This window comes from Plutella xylostella, chromosome 18, assembly GCF_932276165.1.
Source record: "Plutella xylostella chromosome 18, ilPluXylo3.1, whole genome shotgun sequence".
In the NCBI taxonomy this organism is placed as follows: domain Eukaryota; kingdom Metazoa; phylum Arthropoda; class Insecta; order Lepidoptera; family Plutellidae; genus Plutella; species Plutella xylostella.
Window position 1 is genome coordinate 3467212 of NC_063998.1, and position 20780 is coordinate 3487991.

General features: G+C 36.8%; 1 protein-coding gene across 1 annotated transcript; it reads right to left on the bottom strand.

The window, feature by feature from the left end:
• Positions 1-7782, bottom strand: LOC119692702 (G-protein coupled receptor moody). The gene is made up of 3 exons (XM_048627401.1): positions 7343-7782; positions 2754-2992; positions 1-2336 (listed from the first exon to the last, which is right to left on the bottom strand). Exons 1-3 carry the CDS (start codon positions 7568-7570, stop codon positions 1496-1498), a joined length of 1308 nt encoding a protein of 435 aa, XP_048483358.1. The 5' UTR covers positions 7571-7782; the 3' UTR covers positions 1-1495.
• Between the last annotated feature and the right edge of the window lie 12998 nt (positions 7783-20780).

Sequence of the window (20780 nt, forward strand, 5' to 3'; positions counted from 1 at the left end):
TTTTGTAGCGTAAGAAATATAAAAATAAAATTTTAATGTGGAGTTACAAAAAATACAAATAAATACTAACTAATTTTAATCTTAAAATGCTTGGAACATTTTCCCTTCAGAACACTACAATAACTTGTTTAAAACCAGCACCTTCTTCGATTCAATATTATTATAAATTTGGTATTCCGGCAGAATATTTTGTTCAATGTCTTTGACATAGTATTTTAGGTTTTTATTTACAAAAATATCACACATTGATATTGTACATTCAGTACGTACCATATTACCTAATATTTTATTATTTTAAAGTGCCTACATTATAATATTCTTATTATACAGTTTTCAATTTTGTTTAACCATTGTACATCGCCACCATTTCATTACAAATCGTACCTACACATAATATTTTGCCCGAAGGCTTCACACATCGATCACCTGAAAATGATTTTTCGTGGAAATGTTTTTCAACACGTCAATTTCGCAAATATTTTTCAGCCTGCGAAACCTGAAACTCATTGTACAAATTCGCGTTTACTTTTCACTGATCGACAAGCAAGGTCCACTGAAATGTAGGTACAAGTACCTAACATGTTCCAATGTGGACCGATGGTAAAAGGAGTAAATTTTATATAGAAGGAAATCTTAATTAGATAGTAATAACGAGCTAACACACCAGTACATTTATTTCTGGTTTTTCACTATTCATCTACAATGTTGGGTTATTGCTTTCTACCATTATTATTTGGTTTAAAATTATTTCTTACCTCTAAGCAAAAACAAAGGTACAGTTTTAAGGTCATTTAGAATATACTTAGTTGAGAGTTGAGTAAATTAAATAAATCATCAAATATTGGTATATTCTAAATGCCCATGAACTGTTCCTTCGTATTATAAATTATTTATAGTTTATGATTTAAAGTAAATAAATAACTCCTACACTTAACTAAATTTAAATGCACAAAAAATATCAGAGAGTTCCTATTACATATACCAGTCTCCTTTTACAGACAAATAACATTAAAAGGAATGATAAAATACCTGTTTATTGAACGACACGAAACCAAAAATATATCTATGAATACTGTAACATTTCTCCAATGGAGATTATAACGTTAAGCTATACTTATAAATACGAAATTGCATTAACAGTTCTACCCATACTTACATTACTAAATATTACAACGGAGTAGACATCAGTCATCACGGCCATTTCTCCACGAATTCAGCCATTTCGTCACGAATTTCTTCTCAACGGCTGAACATTACAAATACCTTCATACCGGCGAGCCCACTCGACTCCATTAGCACACGTCACGGACGGGATACGATTGTCTTCATATTACAAAACACACTACATCCCTAAAACACATCCATTCTCAAACACGAACACTACACTCGAGAGCCTATAGTATCACGAATGTTTTTACAGTAGTCTTTGGTTTTCCTTGAAGGTGACGACTAGTCACGGCGGCCGCTTGTCCGAGGGTCCGTCCCCGGGCGACCGTCACGCCTTCCGCCGGCACATCAGCAGGTTCTTGTAGGCCTGCCGGTACTCGCTGGACATCACCACGTAGATGATCGGGTTGATGCACGTGGTCAGGTAGATGAGGATGTAGCCCGCGATGTTGGCCAGCGGGTGCGACGTGAACTCGCGGAAGATCTTCGTCAGGGTTATTGGCAAGTAGCATACCCAGAAGGAGAGCATGATCGCCATGATCATCTTGAGGAGCTTCCTGTCTTTGGGTGTCAAGCGCGGCGGCCGCACCGGCGCGGGAGACCGCTTCAGCACCGCGGCGGCTTGGCGAAGCCTTTTAGCCGTTTCTCCTCCACTTGGAGTCCTGGGCTTCGCGTCGAGAGCACACTCCTCGTCGTGACCATCGAGCGTGTCTACTCCTGACGAAGACGACCTTTCCGGGCCGGGAGTCGGAGGACAGTGCACGACGGGCGGAGCGAGCAAGGTCCTTTTAGGGAGCGCTACATGATTCGTCCCATTTTCTGGTCCGGGAGATCTTTCTAACGCTGTAGACGCGGAGCCCACTGCGGAATCCTCGAGGTTGCACCTGGGTCTCCCGATAGGAGCCCGCGATCTTAATGCAGCTTCTCTCACTATGCAGAAGATTCTGGCGTAGCACACCACTATGGCAAGGCAGGGGAGCATAAATGCTCCTACGAAGAGGAACTCTTTCGGAGATCGGTGGTTGGAGTCGGGGAGTATGGAGCAGGATCCGATGCTGGGGTCCAGACCGAAGCGGCCCCACTTCTCCATCCACGTGGCAATCAGGGCGCCGAATGCAAACGTCCAAGTACTCGCAACCATTATCGCTAAATACTGCCGTTTGTATAACCTGAAAAATATACATGGTGTTTAATATACTTACGTAGAAGTTTGTTTATATTGCTAACGTAAATATAACTGCATGATAAGGTCAATGTAGTAAGGATGGGCATATCAATACTGATAAGATTATCTAGCTCTCTGTATGCTTCTAGTGAGTCAGTCAAGTCATAAAACTGTCCGCCGTTTCTTAAAAAGCTCTTATAACCACTGAAAAGATCAAGTATTTTCAAGGAACGTAAAAATGCTTTTTAGCTTTTGCGAGCTTAAACACAAGCATTGAAGAAATGTTTAATTAGATACATAAGTAGATACACACTAGGATACACATTCTTCTGCATGTGACATACAACGTAACACGCTGATAAATCAACCATCAACTTTTTTCCCTCTACAAAACAGACTCAAATCCCCCAATCTCACTTACTTCGGATAAAGCCGCGGGTGTGAGATCATGACGTATCTGTTGATCGTGATGGCCAGCACCGTGAACAGCGAGACCGCCACCAGGGCGTATCTAGCCAGCGGGAACATGCGGCAGAGAGTCCTGCCATGAGCCCAGGAGCGGCGCCAGAAGGTCGAAGCTGCCAGGGGAAGGTTGAAGCAGCAGAAGAGAAGGTCTGAGCAGGATAGGTTCATGATGAAGACGGCTGTCGCGTTTCGCACCTGTGAAGGAAAGTGTTGTGTTAGGATTTGACCTTTGATATGGAGAAGTAAGAAGTGGGTTGAGGGGGCGCTTCATGGTTAACTGTTAAGTTATACAGGGTGTCCCAAAAGTCAACGTCATCCCTTAAAGGGCTGATAGGTCAGCTCATGAGAGGCCAGAATATCACAATATGACCTCAGTAAAAACTCGATAATTTTCGAGATATTGACACTTTTATAAATTTGCTGAAAATCGACACCTTGGATCAGTTTTTTGCGTGCCGCCGGTACAAAAATCCATATTGTTAGAATTTGTTTGGTGTTGCATCACCCTGTATAGCCCTGCTATTGATCGCAGTCAAAAATCGCACCCTTAATAAATTCAGTCAGATAAATTTCCTTCAAACAAGTTTACATCGAGGTCGTTTTGTACTAAAATAGCAATAACTTTTTTGTTAATTGAAACAATAGCAACGTTTCATACCATTTTGGAAACTGCATTAAATGAGCAATCTTTTCAAATAAGGTGCCAGGTTTGCGTGGTATATTTTTTTTACAGTATGTAGAGTCAAAGTTGTTTATAAAAAAATACGATAACCTTTTATGACTTTGAAACCCGTGTTTTTTTTTAACATACAGGATTACTCGATATTTTTTTTGACTGCGATCAATAGCAGGGCTATACAGGGTGATGCAACACCAAACAAATTCTAACAATATGGATTTTTGTACCGGCGGCACGCAAAAAACTGATCCAAGGTGTCGATTTTCAGCAATTTATAAAAGTGTCAATATCTCGAAAATTATCGAGTTTTTACTAAGGTCATATTGTGATATTCTGGCCTCTCATGAGCTGACCTATCAGCCCTTTAAGGGATGACGTTGACTTTTGGGTCACCCTGTATATTACGGGTACTATGGAAAGCACTAATGGTAATAATTATTTTGTAATGCCTTTAGTAATGGTAATAATTATTTTTGTTACAGTCTTACCTATAGCCGCTTACTCGTTATATGAATAGAGGTATTATAAAATAAGTTTATGGTCTAAAAGTGTGTCAGTCTAGGGTATGTTGATGTTTTTAACAGCTTGGAGCTGTTTCAATGCTGTCGGATTTTATTATACAGATCTATATTTACATATTATTTATATTCACGTAATCGCAAAGCTAATATTATTATTGTAATGCTAATAATGTATAATAAAAAAACTAGATTACAAAATATCTAATCAAATTATGATATTCAGTATTATAAAATTTATTTTTGAAATGAGATTAAAATTCCATGCATCCTTAATCCTTTGTGATGCAATATTTTAAATAAATAACAGATAATTTATGTTTAAATTTTCATCATAAATGATTATCGCAATCGCAATTATCCAGCCGTATCGGAGGAGACCAATTTCCTGCAATCATCCTGAAATTGTTATTGTGCGGTCTGTGCTTTTGCGTTATGTTTAATTGTTTTTTCATACGCTAATTTATTATTTATGTCGTGGGTATTTTTCCAATCTAGCGGCATCTATTTCATGTGAGTAGGTGTATTATAATTATATTGTAATAAAATAAATAATGAAGCAATTATATTTGTCACTGACTACGATAAACATATTTATGTTGATATACATATTACTCGCAGAATCACAAACTGTAAATGTAGAGATATCGTACACTCAAAGGAATCCTGAGGTTATCGGTATAAACATTATTGTATAATAAGCACTCACGCTTGCAATAATTAATATACAAAATTCACGACTCACAAGGCAGGCAGACGTGTCCATTTCTGCACAAACTATACATTAAGCCTATATCCTATTTGATAGTATTGGTTGTGTATTATTATTCTTTAAAGATCAAATCAAATCAATCAAAATCAAAAATTGTTTATTGCTTCTACAAATTTTCTTAACAACTAGAAGTTGAAGCCTCCTTTTAGACATTAATAAAAAGATCTAAGCATACATAGATACACATAATCTTGAAAAGTGACTAGTGATTTAACTAACATAAATTACAAAACATCCTTCGCAATTATTTTAGCAATAACAACCTATTAGCTTATGCTCGATGTGACTAAGTGCCAATTTCACCATTCTCTGTTAGAGCATAACCAGGGAGTAATGGTTAACTTTTGACACATCTGTCATGAATTTTATATGGAGATGACGTTTAATTTATAAATCAATCCCTGTCGGTTAGATAACCGAGAATGGTGAAATTGGCACTAAGCCTGATATTAACTATTTTATTGTATAATTATTATTATCAGCATCCACAGTTCCGGTAAACATGGTCTAAGTAGATGTTGGATGTACGTACATAATTACATATATACAATTAAGTACTATGTATTTAATTAATTTCATACCGAAAGCGTGAACACATACCTCCGAATTCTTAGAGCTTTTTGACACTTTACCTACGTATTTCAACTTTTTGACTGACGTAAAGAGTCGAAATGGCCGAAACTCAATTCGTGTGTTTCTACGGTCTATTAATTTTAGGGTTAGTATTTTGCTTGGTAGCAATGTAGGTACAGCCTTGAGAAACCCTTGGTCAAGAGCATGAAGATCGGGCACCAAGATTCCACTTCTTTTTTATGGTGTCTTATGGAATATAAACTACATACTCATACAAAATAAGTACGAACTCTCAACAGTACTTACTGATTTCATAATAGTATTTTGCTGTGGCGCTACTATCTCAGATCAAACATCATAATTGAAAGTTTAACTGATATTATCCGTATTTGTTTACATCATTTACTGATATTAGTGGTTTGATATCAGTGGCTTATCTAAGCATCACTGTACTGCATTGAGTACATTATAACCTAACAACTGCAGTTAAAAACCTACTACACAAGTTAGTCTTAAGTAGAACTTACAACGTAATTGAGCTGTGGTCGTTGAGTTATTGGACTTAAATAAGTTCATGAATCATGCACAAAGGGCCTATATAAAGCATAAATACTTTAGATTCGGCTGCACCAATTTTGATTTAATGCTTATGGATAACTTTGACACAGTCAATATTTTACTTTAAAAACTATACCCAACAAGCTACTAAGTACTTGTACCTACTTTAAACATGATGAAATTAACCCAAATTCAAATGAGTACATGCTTAAACAAATATGGGAATAACAAAAAGTAATTATTATAAGCGTAGCATTACATTATCCCTAAAACGGTCGAGCGGAGATTAAATTATCGTAATGAACAATCAGACAGATACTCGGGGCTTGGCGCTGCCAGTTGGGTTGTGTTTCTGTCTGGGTGTGTCTGTAGGGATGTGAAATTATAAGTAACACTGAAATATAAATACAGTTATAAAAAGCTATACAGGATGTTGCAGCATGTTATATTTAAGCTTGTATTTAAGAATAATGATTATTATTTATTTCACAACACAATACTTTACTTTTCATATACTTACATAGCTTTTTCATAGAATGTATTGTTGATTAAAAAAATTATGGCATAAACTCCAGTGTCCACAGAAATCTTTTAAATTTGATCGTGTACGGCCACAAAACTATTATTTCAAAGGTTATTTTATCGATGGTAATAAATCGTCCCCTAACTAGTCCGATAACTATACGGGCGGTAATTAAAGGATCTATACTTAGTATCCAAATTAAAGATTAGTCTGGAACTCTAGACCTAGAAAGTTAGGATGTTAAGTTAGTTTACTGGACTGGGATGTAATTATTCAGTGTCCCGTCTTGAACAGACTTGTAAGGATATAAGAGACTGTTTCACTAAATAAAAATCTTAATATGAATCGATAAAGTTTGTTTTTGCTTACTCCAGGGGTATTATTTAGGACTGTCCAATTTTTTGCATAATCCTGAAGCCCTACCACGAAGTCAAAACGAAGTAACATTTACGAAGTAATAAGTGTCAAATACAATACAATTTGAATCCTAAAATGGTTGTGAAAAGAAGTTCGCGATAGGGTGCCTTACCTGATGAAACTCTCAAATGCTGTGTCAATCCTAGTCCAACTACACTCACGGCCAATGAATAAGTTCAAGTCATTATACATAGTTATGTATATGGCCTTCGGGCGGCTTGAAAACATCTGACAGTCGGGTTGCCCACTTACCCGACAACTCTCTCAGCACAAGCTTGCTTGTGTTGGGGTCCACCAATCCGCACTTGGCCAGCGTGGTGGACTAGGCCTAAACCCTTCCTTCATGGGAAGGAGACCCGTGCCCCAGCAGTGGGGACGTAATGGGTCGTGATGATGATGATGATGATGTATATGGAACGTCAATAGCACGTGGAACTCTTTGATTGCTCGTGATTGTATTGAAAGCAATAATATATAAGTCAATGATTGGAAGTTAGACTCTTACCTTCTTGCACCTCGCGAGCGCCACGATCGTGATGAGGTTCCCCGGGATGCCGACCAGCATGAACATGACGCAGCAGACGCTAGCGAACCGCAGCAGGGCCTCCGGGTAGTCCTTGAACAGCTCCACGGCAGCCAGCTCCTCATCCGTGGAGTATTCCTCCAGCCCGCTCGCGTTGCGGATGACGACCCCGGCCGTGCTCCGCGGGATCGAAGGGAATAAATCACCCATGGTCACTCACTCGCATCGCAACACTGAACTATGAGACATGCTATTGAGGAAATAGTGATGGTTGAGTTCCCGGTACATAGTGAGTCGTCCGCGCGCTACTGGACACTGATAAGCGAAGCTCGGCGCTTGCAGTCAGTAGTGGAGTAATTATTTGTGTGTGTTGATAGCATTTTGTTTGTTATCGCGGGTCACAGCTGCTCAGGATGCGGTGTCGTTCTGTAAAGGAGATAAAGTTTATTTTGGTTGCGTAATAAAAGTCTGTCGGAATCGTACGGCTATGATGGCACATAAATCTGTGTCTCATAAAAGGTTGGAGATGTCGTTAATTTTTTATCTGTGTGTATTGTTAATACGGTTTCATAATTCTAGCAGATACGTTTATGGCGTTTTTGGTGCTTAGTTCTGGCTTATGGCTCTTACAAGTACAGCGACAGCGATGGCAATTGTGGTGCTATGAATTTTTCAGTGTTAAACAGTCCATGTTCTAAATAATTTAGCGTACCTTCGTTACGTATAAAGCAATAATACTAAAATAAAAATTAAAGCAATCTGACAAACAAATTAAAATGTAAGTTTCATGAAGGCGTTAAAGTGCCTTCTAAGTTTAAATTAAAAACAATACATAAACTTAAGCGTAAAAGTAGCTTTAGCCTGAAGTGCTAAAGTACCTAATAATTTCATAGAGTTTTCAAAGACTTAAAATTAAATTTAGCGTAAAACTTGGTTGTCTACGTCGCAGAATGATTAAAGATGGTGCCAAGACACGACATTGTCCTTAAATTTCAATTTGAGTATCACACCGCCGCCGCCCCGTCTCAGGCGGGTCACTCTACCTAAGAAAACGAATACGATTCTATCTCATTGCAGTAAACGTATCGATTTCTGGGCACATCTCCGAATCTTCGCATTTCGTCAAGCAAAAGTAGCCCCCTTGGGTTCTCAAACTGTCAATGAACGGTGGAGGGCCCAGTTGCAGACTGTTGTTGCAACCCAATAGGGGAGACATTCGGTGAAACTTGAAATAGCTACTAGCTAGCCTATGAGTATAGATTTAATTACAGGGTTTTCATTTTCATTATTGAAAACTACGTATTAATGACGGTTTTAAGTCGATTTAGTTTTTTATGAACTAAAGTAACTTATGACGACCGGTCGACTTTGACGACCGAATGGCGTAGTGGTTAGTGACCCTGACTACTGAGCCGAAGGTCCCGGGTTCGATTCCCGGCTGGGGCAGATATTTGTTTAAAGACAGATATTTGTACTCGGGTCTTGGGTGTTGATATTTATATTTAGTATCTATCTATCTATGTATTTGTGTAGATATATCAGCTGTCCGACACCCATAACACAGGTTCTGCCTAGCTTGGGGTCGGATGGCCGTGTGTGAGTTGTCCCCACATATTTATTTATTTATGAGAAAATGAGACGTGGTTTCTAGTTTTCTTTGAGTATGTAACTGTGGTAGACCTTGTATTTTTTTGTTAGTTTTAGTCACCGAAATTTTTGAATTGGTTCGTTGTTATGGTTTAACCGGTTAAAAGTTTCAGGTTACAATATTTTGACAAATGTAGTTTTATATACACGATTTCTGCGTACTGATCGCTTATACTTTTCAACATAATTTATATAATTTACAATTACAAACTAAACTACCTATATATTATACAAACTAAACTACCTATATATTATACAATGTAGTTTTAATCTAACTTTTTGATTTTTTCACTGTTACATAAATATTTTACTGCCTACAGTGATGTATCTAGGTAAATTAGGTATAGCTAGGAATGTACATAGTTTATACATAATAATGCTTGATATCTAATGTTCCTTTATAACATAGATAGCTTACTTTATTTAAATTCCATGACACGTTACAATTTGCAAGAGGTATTCTCGCGTCTCTAATAAAGCCTGTTTTATCTCATATTTTGTTGTCACCTAAGCCTGACACCCATTGTGAAGTTTCAAACAAAGGCAAGAGATTATGAGTAGACTATGGGAGGTTTTATTAGTAGGTTGTTATAAAATTATATCTCGTATGTATAAAGCGAATTTATTAGAACACTAGCTGTTCCCGCGCGCTTCGCTTCGCCTTAAAAAGTTTTCCCGTGCCAATTCCGGGATAAAAAGTAGCCTATGTTCTTTCCCAGGGTCTAGACCGTATGTATACCAAATTTCATTCAAATCCGTTCAGTAGTTTTGGTGTGAAAGAGTAACAGACAGACAGACAGACAGACAGACACAGTTACTTTCGCATTTATAATATTAGTAAGCATGTTTTAATAACAGAAAAATTACATAGTCAAGTCTGAAAAGGATTAACCTTATTTTAGTACCTACCTCTCTGATCTTAATTTAAAATTATTTTACTTCCTGAACTCCTGAAGTCTACAGTCTAATTAATATTTACTATTATAATTATTTCATTGGGACTAACATAACACTCTGGCGAAAAGTGGGTGCAGCAATGCACCTCTGCCTACCCCGCAAGGGAGTACATTAGTACAAGGCGTGTGTGTGTGTGTGTGTGATAATTATTTCACATTCAGTTGACTACCCGACTATAGTTCCAATCTTCTGCACGGCTCCATTATTGACGTATATAAACGTCACAGCATCGCTAACTAAAGAAAGAATCGCAGGAGTTTATCGACGTCGATAGCTGACCCGTGCCACGGGGCCAGGAATGTGGCCGTTACTTATTTATAGTCAAGGGTGGTATAAAGCTAAAGGGAGGCTTTCAAGTACCATTTGATGGAGATGATAGCCCTCTAACGACCTCTCACTTGCGCCTTCCCCACATACTTAGGTATATAGGTACCTACCGTTATTGCAACTAAATTTAATCTGTTAACAAGAGGGTCCGATAAAAGTAAAAAAAACTAAAGAACTCTGCAATATCTATTTCGAGGTAAGGACTAAAATACTTATTTATATAATTTATTATGACTAGGTATTTTGTTCATTTATTTTACAACAACTCCAATGAAACTAAAACTGCATATGTACTATACCGATACTAGAGGCATCTAAATGCGGAATTTTGTTTTTGTATAAACAACAATGAGTTTGTTTTATTTTCGTACTGCGCAGTAATAAACTCCTACGTTACCAACAAAACCCGCTCCAATAAACATTACAATCTCATATACATTTAAATTTAGCTCATTCGCCCGTCAATAATAAGGGTCAGTTTTAGTCTAATCCCTAAATCCACTGTACAGTGAAGTAGAGCATAAAGCATCCGTTTTTTGTCAACTTTTATTGCGTGTGACGGTAACACCCACGCTGACCTAAATGCAGCTTTTAGGTCAACCCTCAGGTTACTTAATAGAACCTTACTGCCAATTTACGGGCTATAGAACCGAAGCACTGACTACAATTCATAAAATTTGCCACAACGGATTTAGTGAGGCTGGCACTTAAGTGGTGAGTATTAAAAGAAATACGTGTGTTGTAAAATCGTAGTCATTGCTTAATTAACTCAACGTATTCGTATCATCAACAATAGGGAGAATAGGGAGCACGAACAGCCTCCTTACCTGTCAAGTGTTCCTTCTATACGGACGTCGCTACCTACCTACCCCCTATCGCGAACTTGTTTTGCCAACGGTTTTCGGCACTAATTACTTCGTCAATGCTACTTCGTTTTGACTTCGCGATAGGGCCCCTGGGCAGTCCGCGGCTGGCAAGTACATTTTCCTCGTGTTTCCTTTATCCACGGTGATAAACTCTAACTCTTCCATATATGTGTCTATATGTTTTATGTTACTTAGTTATCCGATGTAGGTTCTAACTATTTTTAGAGCGCGCATTTTATTATTACAATAATTTATGGAAGTATACAAATTTAGTTATCTCTTTCGAACTGACACTCGTAACATCAAAGTCGGAAGGCATCATTTTGGTCCCAATTCGATGAATATCTCATTTTGTTTGACGTCAATGTAAGACCTAGTTTCCTAAGAAAGTGCACGTTTTCGCCCTTTGAATGTAGCTTGTTACTTATAAGGGCCATTCGTGTCTTTGTTTTGTTCAAAATATTCTATATTATTGTCAATCTGAATTATTTCAAGGATAATGTTGTCTGTTTTCTTTAAATTTTGCGCAGTTAAACTTCAGTAATACATATCAATTTTGAATGTCTCCTATTCTGTCATAGGTATATGGATAATTTTAATTGTGTTTAAATTAAGTAATTATTAGTTAAAAGCCGTGGATGTTTTCACGGATAGACAGAAGATAAACAAAAGGAGCTAGACACCTCCAATAGACAATTAATCGGCTCATTATTCTTTAAGTGGAAAGAGTAAGATTGGACATCTTCAGATCAATCCGAATATTGCCAACAATAAGCAAAATATAGGTCAAACCCGCAGAAACAAGGGCTGGATGAATCTCACCAATAAATAAGAGTTTCATGATAAAGAGATATTTATACAGGGCAAATGTTCCGTAGAGGAAATGAATACAGAATAGCTGGGGGAAACGTGACCCAAATTAGTATTTGTAGACATAAAAATAAAGATCGGAATGCCATGATCTGTTTGTGTTCTTTGAGGTTTATGGTTTATCCTGTAAAAGATAGAAAGTTGACGACTGATCCATCCCGAAAATACTTGTAAGGGAAAAGGAAACTTGTGAACGCAAGAACAAGAATAAAACTGTTAATAAAACAACTTTGGTAAGTATTTAAGAAGTTTTTCTGAACGAGATTTCAATGTATATTTAATAGTTAGATTAACTAGGCAAGTATAAAATAATATACATAAATATAAAATACATATATATATATATATATATATATATATATATAAAAGACGACCGAATGGCGTAGTGGTTAGTGACCCTGACTACTGAGCCGATGGTCCCGGGTTCGATTCCCGGCTGGGGCAGATATTTGTTTAAATACAGATATTTGTTCTCAGGTCTTGGATGTGCCCGTAAAATGGCAATAGGCCCGCCCCCTATTACATTGGGACTAACATAACACTCTGGCGAAAAGTGGGTGCAGCAATGCACCTCTGCCTACCCCGCAAGGGAGTACATTAGTACAAGGCGTGAGTGCGTGTGTTGTGTGTGTGTTATAAAATAATATAAAAAAACAGCTTTGCCTGTATCAGGCTTTGTAAACTAGAGGTACAAGAGTTTTTTAGTGACACGCATGGACATACCTAAAAACAACTACGGTGACAAGCTATATTATTTGTACTCAGATAATATTGGCCACATGTGGCCATGTGTGTCACTTCTGTCCTGGCTTCAAAATCCTGGCTTTCGAAAACACATTCGTTTAAGTTGGCAAACCTTTTCTCTCAGACTTTTTCAATAAAGAAGTTTCCTCCAGTAACTGGTAGGGAAATGCTACTCGAATAATAATTTTCAACATAGGTAAATGGTTCAAGAAAACTATGTAGGTAGGTACCCAACCAGTAAATTTTGGTCCTAATAATATATATTTTCCATGATATAATTACCAAAAGGTTGATCGAGTATAATTAACTTGAGCTTTAGCGTGATTAGCATGAAACTGATGATGATGTGTTGAATGTTGATCCCATATCCATCGCACGCGGTAAGGAATTTTGTTGAAATTCGATCGGATCGCGTTGGATCGTCTAGCCCTGTAGCACGGGGCGCCCAAAGTTCTCCGTCGCGCTCGCTCTTGAGGCTGCGCGATGTGAGTGAGCGCGATTCAAAACTCTTGTCTCGTCTGCGTCTAATGCGCCCACAGTACTAGCCCTTCTGGTGTGGAGTGTTAACCCGGCTAGTGAGCAACCTCATTACACTACCTAGTAGAGTGTCGAGACAGTATTCTCGGCCGAGCACCCGTTCATTGGTCAAGGATACTGTCTCGCCACTCTACTGGGTCAGTATGGGACCTATTATTGGGAGAAGGGTCCAACATCAAAGGTCGGAGATATCTTCCCTTCAACGCAAGAGTAGGTATATAATAATAATAATAATAATAATAATTCTTTATTGCAGGTGTATACCCATAGTTAAAATTAAAAATACATTAAATTCACAAATACGATAAAATACAATAAAATGGTCAAATTATAAAATTAAAAATACACTATAAAATATCAAAATAAAAAGCTTTCTACCTAAATAAAACTTAATAAGTAGGTAGGGTCATTTGCGATTTGCGGTCAGCTGTACAGAGAGCCAATGTTTTAAGATTGGGCACCTGTAGTCATTAGCAACGTTCATTAAGATTATATATATGTACTTTAAAGAAACATTATGGCACCGCTCGGCCAAGGGCCACGGGTTCGAATCCCGGATCTAGGTATATATCTCAATCGAAAGTGATTCGTAAATTTTCCGCTTATGTCAGTAAAGTTTTTGAAAGATGTACTTAAATAAAGGCTTTCTTTCACAGTTTTTATTTTATTAATAATAAACCAAGCAACAACTGTAATACCTAGTACCTATAGTAGCTACGTAGATAAACATCGATATTTGCGTATTTTTTCAAATTCCCTTTGTTTACTGATGGTATCGCACGTGACAAAAATGATATTGTACTGATTGAAATATGTATCTAAGTTTTTTTTTTTAATTAGATTTTGAAAGGTATGTTGCCTAAGCCAGCTGAAAGAATATTTTGCTAAAATCTACAAAAACTATCCCTAGGGTTCATTACTAACCAACTGTCAGTTTCAATAACTCTATCTACCGCATATCTACCGATGATTGGTAGTTACTTTCATACTATTTTGACACTTTAAAAGTTACAACCTGTCAAAATGAAAGTAACTACCAGTCATTGGTAGATACAGTGCCACAAACTTATCTGATCCGGTGACAGCTCACATAAATGTCTAATATTTCTTAATTCTATAAGATTTTAAGTTTGCTCGTATTGCTAATTCGCCCTTGCGGTGTTAATAAACCCATCTAATCTTTTACAATATACAATTCATTAGTAAGTAAAGAGATATGGATCAATTTAGTTCGCTCTCACCGGAACAGATAAGTTTGTGGCACTGTAGAGTCATTGAAACTGCCAGCAAGTGTTGAATTGAGAATAGACACTCGACATTCTCGGAGGTACCTAATAGTCAAAATAATTAACGAAAGCGCAGGCCCTTCCGTCGTTAACATCTGAAAACCATTAAATTTGAATATTGGTCGGAACTAGGGTTTCGTTCCCGTGTTCCCGGGAATTCCCGTTCCCGGGAATTCCCGGGAAATATATCATTCCCGAAACCGGGAAAAAAATATCATTCCCGGGAATTCCCGGGTATTATTTTTCATCGATTCTGTGCTATATTTTCATCTTTATTTATCTGTTTCTCCTACCTAAAACCAAAAAAATATCGGCTTTTACATATGTGACCAAAGAGTATGTAAAAGCTAACGGTAGTGTGACGCCTGTCATATTTTTTACCCGACTGCCGAAGGAGGAGGGTAATGTTTTTCGATTGTAGTATGTATGTTTGTCTGTTACTTTGTTCCCTCCTGTAGCCTAAACGGCTTGATAGATTTTGATGTATGAGGTATCGTATTGATGGCGCGATGACGTTTCATTAAAATGTACATAGCGCCCTCTAGAGGACATAACGTGATGATCGAAAAAAATAATATTTTTGCAACTATGCCGTGTGGGGTATCAAATGAATGGGCTTGATTTTCACATTACAAAAATATGCATATTGTAGGTATTTAAATAACAACACCAAAATTATTGAAATAAAAAATGATCATGAACTAAAACTCGACTACTGACGTAAAATTTTATAAAATAAAAACAACTAAAAAGTTACAAATAAAAAAAATATAATTATAAACAAAACAAAAAACCCGACTGCACGCTAAAAAGGTGAAAACAAGTCCCAATGTTAATGGAAAGTATCGCAGGCGGGGACTCCGGGGACCAACTTGACCGCCACACAAGGCCGTTTTCTAAGTAACATTCAGCTAAATGGTGAAACCTCTGGTGGTCCCCGCCCACGATACTTTCCATTAACATTAGGACTTGTTTTCACCTTTTTAGCGTGCAGTCGGATTTTTGTTTGTTTATAATTATATTTTTTTTATGTCCCGGTTTTGTGTCCGCGTTTATTTTTATAAAATTACTAACGCAGAGAAAAAACTAAAATAAGAAGTAGGTTGAGCGATAAATCGCCGAATGAATTAATTTTTCTAAAACATTGCCTCAAGTGTAATTAATTTTGAACAATATTATTTTCAAACTGTTAATCATAATACCTTTGGTTTAATTTACAATTAAGAAAAACAAATTATTTTGCATGTAAAACAAATCATTATAATTTTGTTTGTTAATTTATCTGACTGTTGCTTTTTTTCTACCTATACGAGTAATAAAAGTATATTTGATTTAATTGTTAGTGTTTTAATACCCGAAAATAGCAAAAACTAGCATTTAAAATAAATTCCCGTTTCCCGGGAACAGAAAAAGGCCGGGAAAAACGAAACCCTAGTCGGAACTCTGTTCTCGTTTGCATTTCGGTTAACTTCTAACTAAAGGTAATGGTTAGTTGGTTAATTTGGTTAGATAATAATATTACTATAAAGGAGAGGCCTTATCCGATTTGTATGCTAATGGTCTATCGGAGAAAATTTACGTCATTCTTTATTACATCATAGATAGGTTAACTATTCCTACTTACCGAGCTTCTGAAATATATAAAAAATAATAAAGTATTTTTTTGTACATAATCATGGTACTTATACCATTGTTATAAATAAAAATGCTCGATATACATGGATTATGTACAAAAAAAATACATTATTAATTTTATATAGGTAGTACCTATATCTGAAGCTCGATAAGTAGGAATAGTTAACCTATCCATTGATGTTATAAAGAATGACGTAAATGTTCTCCAGAAAACTAGAGTAGGGACTAGGGTCTTAAATTTCTTATCATACCTACCCAATTTACAGCAACATTAGAAAAAAATATTTTGATTCGTTGCTTAAATTAGCCTTTTGTTGTCGGCATTGTGCGATTTATGTGCGATTTTTTTATTGTGCGGTCAATTTTACTGCTTCAGGAAGCTATAATTCACGATTTTGATAATTTTACTGAGTTAGCGTCAGAGCTATTTGGTCAGTAAGGAAGTTTAGAATCAGAAATAGTAGCTACCTATTGTTTTACGTTTAGTAATTTCTAAGCAAAAAATACTTTACTTATATTATTAACTACTTTGTACTTTGCAAACCTAAAGTATACAGGAATATACAAATACTTACTATATTCTTACATAATTTGTTACAGTATTAAGACAAAAATACATCACATAAAATTGGTCAACTTAACTACCTACAGGCTGCAAATTGGTTCAAGATTAGTATTTTTTTGGAACAAAGCCGAATATTGTTGCCTACAATGAAAGGTAGGTAATGACGTGAAATCGGGAATAACATCGTCTATTTGAATGTACAATAACGATCGGATAGGTAGTTCAGTTGTAACATTAAGATAAGGTAACTATTAATCGATTCACATTAAGTACAAGTATTTTGCTCTAACAACGACTCCTAAAACCTAAGATACAAGGCAATGATTATTATTATTATGTGTTATTACGACAGCACACGAGAAACTGCTGCCTGACCACCAGATTAACGATATTATAAGAACCAGAGCGAAGCGGTGTGCGAAGAAAAAATCATCCAATGTAATTGCATGAGCGGAGTTTTTATGCTAGACGACCGACTGGTCTAGTGGTTAGTGACCCTGACTGCTAAGCCGAAGGTCCCGGGTTCGATTCCCGGCTGGGGCAGATATTTGTTTAAAGACAGATATTTGTACTCGGGTCTTGGGTGTTGATATTTATATTTAATATTTACCTATCTATCTATGTATTTGTTTAGATATATCAGCTGTCCGATACCCATAACACGGGCTCTGCCTAGCTTGGGGTCGGATGGCCGTGTGTGAGATGTCCCCATATATTTATTTATTTATTATTACAACAACACGTGAGAAACTGTACCTATAGGGGGTGAGTAAAGACGGTGCGACCTACTTGAGAAATGTACGTTGCTCGTACAGTACCTGTACCGTAAGCTGCCTGTCCACCAGAGTTTTAGATTATCGATATTAGAACCTGAGCGAAGCGGTGTGCGAGGCAATAATCGACCAATGAAATTGCATGAGCGGAGTTTTTATGTAATTTTATTGGTCGTTTTTTACCTCGGACACAAGCTCCGCCCCTTTCTAGTATTTCACGGGATTTTAAATGGCATCCAAAAAATCTTCGTTTGTAATTGAACTTGTATCTATGCCGTCACTGTTAATCTCAAAATTATCCCCCAGTACACTATTCCTAATGAACTTTGCAATTTCAACATAATATTGAAATCCTTGTAAATTGTTAATATTAAGGGTGTTAATTGGCCGCCGAAGACATATTTAAGGTTGCAGGTTACTGGTTTCTGTGTATTTATTTGAAATTGTCGCCGCGCGTCATTCATGGACTGTGTCTAGCTACCAATCGAATGTTATAAAACTACCTACACCCTACCTCCGGAACATTTGTGTAGGTATACACACACACGCCTGTGAAGGTAGAGGTACTACTTTACAGGGTGTTGCAAAAAGGGTAAACTTAGCCGAAACCAGCATGTGCAGCATGTTATATCTAAGCCCGAATCTCAAATCAGAATTTCAAAATTCGTGAAAAAATAAAATCATTTTCCATAGAAACTTAGTTGGTCCGTGACTTTTTACTATGGAAATTACCCTTAGTACTTAGTATACCCTTTTTGCAACACCCTGTATTGACGAATTCACTATGGCTTTGGAAACGCAGAGTTTGTGCTGAATAGGGTACCAGATTGTATTCAAAATGGGCTTATTCCATCAGAGCCCGTTTAATCAACGTCAGCTGGGGCTTTTATCAAAACAACCTTTAGCCAAAACATAGCAACGAAATTGTTTTCATTACGAAATCTCTCAATTTAATCCTACTCAACTAATCAATCATGCAAAAACGGCTGAATTGTATTTTATTTATTAAATGTGTTTTCTAAGTTTGAATATTGTTTTAATAATGTACCTATGTACCTACTTCAATATTCTAGACGGCATCATTAAGCTAGCCTTTTCCGTTTAGGAGTAATTTGGTGGTATGTCACTGGAAGTTTTTCTTGGCTCACGAGGTAATACGAGAAGAGTCGGTCGAGATGTGTCTCCTGCGGGAGTACTATGTTTGTCTATTAACTTTTATGTAAAGGATTTATGTTTGTCTATGTCTGGCTTCTTTTCAAGAGTTTGCATTTGTTTTTTTTTTCGTAGATTTTTTCTTACAATAGAATGAAAATGAATGAATAAGTATTCCATTGTAAGCTTGAAATTATATTATTATGTAAGCTTTTGTTTTTAGTAAACTTACAGGTAAAAGGTGTTTTAGGTACCTACCTACTTGGAATGCATTTTAAAACAAAATACTTTACAAAACACATATAATTTAAAAACTATTATTTATTTGCCTTCTACCATATCTGTAAAACCTAGAGCCTTACTAATGTATGTACTACCTATAAGCCAACTTCAAGACAACTCTTCTCTACGTGGTATGGAGTAAACTACATAAGTACGTATTCCAATTTTATCCCCTCATATAGAATACGAGATCACGAGAACATATTAGTATGCAAATCAAGGCAATATAAGCTTTATATTGTACCCAATACGATAATTATTCAAATGTGTCTGGTGTCTGGTTCAACGCTTCTTAATTCATCGCTGTAGCGCGCGTTGGCGCAACGTTGCAGGAATAATTCCAGCGCTGCATTTTCAATGCAGAAGCTCCATCTTGGTACAGTCGGCAAAAGAGATAAGTAGGCCACCACAACCCAAAAAGATTGATCCTGAGAATCATGGGTAGTGGATAGAATAATCAAATTATATTTTATCGATATATATGCAAATAATCTCTATAAATTGAGTATTTTTTATGTCACGTTAGGTATTATAGATCAGTGGATTACAAAATTAAAGTGTTTGTGCTTGGGTGGCCAAATGTAGCTCTTTTGCTAACTTTACATCTAGAGTTTCGCATCACTGACTAACTTTCCAAGATGGTTGACTCCTGTCGTTGTATCTAACTTGAGGTTATAACTGATTCAAATGAAGATTTTATCGCATATACTTACAATTAAATATCGCGTTGATGGCTCGTAGGTATCATGAATGAGGTCATCCATCAGAGAACCCTCTTTCTATTTTATTTTTTGTAACCGTGTTGGTGACAACAGACCCCGACTAGCTATTATTCTCCTCAAAGGTGAAAAGAGTAGCCGGTCAGAAAGGCTAGCACGCGGCGCATTTAAGACGTGACAAAAGTTTTGCATCGCGCTCACTCACATCGGGCAGAATCAAGAGCGAGCGCGACTGAGAACTTTTGTCATGTCTTAATAACGTCCCGTGCTAGCCCTTCAGAGTAGTATGAAGTGTGATAAATAAATTAGATTCTGCAAGCTTCATTTTACTGGTTGTATGAAGGGGTCTAATAACATTAAGATAAGTAAATAAATACTACAATGCGTACTGTGTGTTTCTCAGACTCTCAGTATTATACAATAGGTAGGTACTTTCATATTCGGCGAAAAGGAATCTCGACATTATGAGATTGGAGAGCTGTCGACAACGCTTTGTTCGTACATTATTTTATTGACACCCTGATATGTGAAGAGAAACGAAAATAATTGATCTTCCTTTCCTGTAAGAAATCAACAAAATATTTTGTCTCCGTTCCGTAAGTTCCCTTTCGTAAGAGCCACTTGGCTTTTTTCAAGTATCCCTGACAAATTGGCACAGGTATTTGAAAGGAAGTAAATTAAAGGATAAGTACTCTTAGTTATTACCTTTTTCTGTAGGTCATATACCTTACTTGTAATGTGAACGGTATATTTTTACTTCAAAATGATATAATCAAGCCAAAATGCTATTTAAAACTGTTAAAACATTGGAACAAATACAACTAAAACTTTTACTGTTACCGATACTATGTTAGCTTTTACTTAAATTGTAAGTCGGCTTGGTTATGCTAAAAAGACCTCGAAATTTTAATCAAAATTCGGCTCTTATTTCCTGTACCCTTATTTTGGTCTCAGTTTTAAGACTATGCGGTTTTAGATGCCTACTTTGGTTTTACGAATTGGCATTAAGTATATCTCATCACTCCCGCTGCCGCTACAAGGTTTCGTAATCGACGTAGGT

Coding starts and splice junctions, on each gene's coding strand:
- LOC119692702 (XM_048627401.1), bottom strand. CDS start 7,570: ATGGGTGATTTATTCCCTTCGATCCCGCGGAGCACGGCCGGGGTCGTC. Junction 2,993..7,342: donor CGCTCGCGAGGTGCAAGAAG/GTAAGAGTCTAA, acceptor TTTCCTTCACAG/GTGCGAAACGCGACAGCCGT. Junction 2,337..2,753: donor CACCCGCGGCTTTATCCGAA/GTAAGTGAGATT, acceptor TATATTTTTCAG/GTTATACAAACGGCAGTATT.